The sequence below is a fragment of the Piliocolobus tephrosceles genome, unplaced genomic scaffold (assembly GCF_002776525.5).
Source record: "Piliocolobus tephrosceles isolate RC106 unplaced genomic scaffold, ASM277652v3 unscaffolded_27505, whole genome shotgun sequence".
NCBI classification, from domain to species: domain Eukaryota; kingdom Metazoa; phylum Chordata; class Mammalia; order Primates; family Cercopithecidae; genus Piliocolobus; species Piliocolobus tephrosceles.
The window spans coordinates 10,277-11,626 of NW_022310427.1; the positions used below are offsets into that span (position 1 = coordinate 10,277).

Below are 1,350 nucleotides of genomic sequence, written 5' to 3' on the forward strand. Positions count from 1 at the left end.
GGTGGGAAGAGAGAGTGACGTTTTCTCCCAGGCCATCCGCACTCCAAGAACTAGAAGGTGGCTCAGGCCTCCCCATCCTGAGGCCTCTACTTCCTCCCATCCCAATCAGCCCTCTACTCCTTCTCTCCCTACTGGTGCAGTTTCCTTGCAGCAGCTACAACCTTGGGCTCTGTTTGGGTGTCTGCCATAGAATCTAGTATACATCAGGCAACTAACAAGTGCTGAGGGTGGTGAGGCTCCTGAGCAGCTGGGTGAGTGACCCATGGCCCTGCCTGCCCCTCAGTGATCACCTGCCCTGTCCTGCTTTCTGTCCATCCCCTGTCATTCAGTCTGCACAGTCACTCTGTGCAGCTGGCATGGGTGATGTCCCATCTCTGCTGTCTACATGCAGACAGGGAAGGCTTGTGGGTGAGGAAACTCATCCAGATCCCATGGTTGGTAAGAAGTGGGCTGAAATTGGACCCAGGGCATTGGCCGCTCCTCAGGGAGAGGCTGGTCTGAGACAGCTGGTGCCAGAGGCACAGCCTGCTAAGCCCAGCTGCTCACCGCATCCATCAGGGTCAGCTGCTCTGCCAGCAGCCTGGGAGGGAAGGTCGTGATGTCAGGCAGCTCTTCAGTGTGTTGGTTCTTGACAGTCCCAGGACAGGGACAGGGTGACTCTGGGGCTGACTGTGGCTCCAGCACGGTTCCTGGAGGGGGCCCTTCCCCTGGTGCTGGTGCTGGTGCTGAATGTAGATATCCTTGTGCATCCATGGCTACAGGTGACTCTGGCTCCAGAGCAGGCCCCAGGTCCACCAGCAGTGGTGGTGCTGGCTCCAGGGCCAGCGTTGTTAATGGGTGTTGCCCAGGAGGTGGAGGAGGATCTGGAAGAGGAGAAAAAGTCACCACACCAGTCACTTTTCACTGCGATTTCCAAGTATAGAAATGACTGGATGGAATTTAAGGGAATTGTAGCCCCAAAACACCACCCCCGGAAAGTCTTCCAGACTGCAAGCCTCCTCACCTTCTGGCTTGGCCTCCTTGGGCTCCGGAAGCACCAACTGGCCTAGGACAATTTCCTGATGGTCCTTCAAGCCCAGTCCAGGCCAGGCAAAGGTATGGCTGGCCAGCTTTATCCAGAAAGTTGACCGTTGCAGGGCCTGGCAGCAAACTGAATTGTTTTCAGGAGGCCAGGTGAACAAATTGGAGGTGGTGGTGCTGGTGATGGAGTGAACAGCTGAGTCAGAGGCCTGGCCTTCTCCCACACAACCCTCCAGGGCACCCTTGTGTGGCTCTGGGTCCCTGGCCTCCTGCTGCCTGTGTAGAGGACAGCCCCACCCTACCCCAAGCCATCAGTGCTGTCCTGGAAGG

General features: G+C 57.3%; 1 protein-coding gene across 1 annotated transcript in view; it reads right to left on the minus strand.

Annotated features, from left to right (window-relative positions):
* The window catches only part of LOC113221776 (ral-GDS-related protein-like), a gene marked incomplete at both ends in the record, with an annotated part of 6,974 nt that extends 5,629 nt beyond the window's left edge, over window positions 1–1,345 (minus strand). The window contains 3 exons of the mRNA XM_026451106.1: window positions 547–863; window positions 1,004–1,197; window positions 1,323–1,345. Coding sequence (XP_026306891.1) covers window positions 547–863; window positions 1,004–1,197; window positions 1,323–1,345 — 534 coding nt within the window. The remainder of the gene's footprint in view (window positions 1–546; window positions 864–1,003; window positions 1,198–1,322) is intronic.
* Window positions 1,346–1,350: the final 5 nt, after the last annotated feature.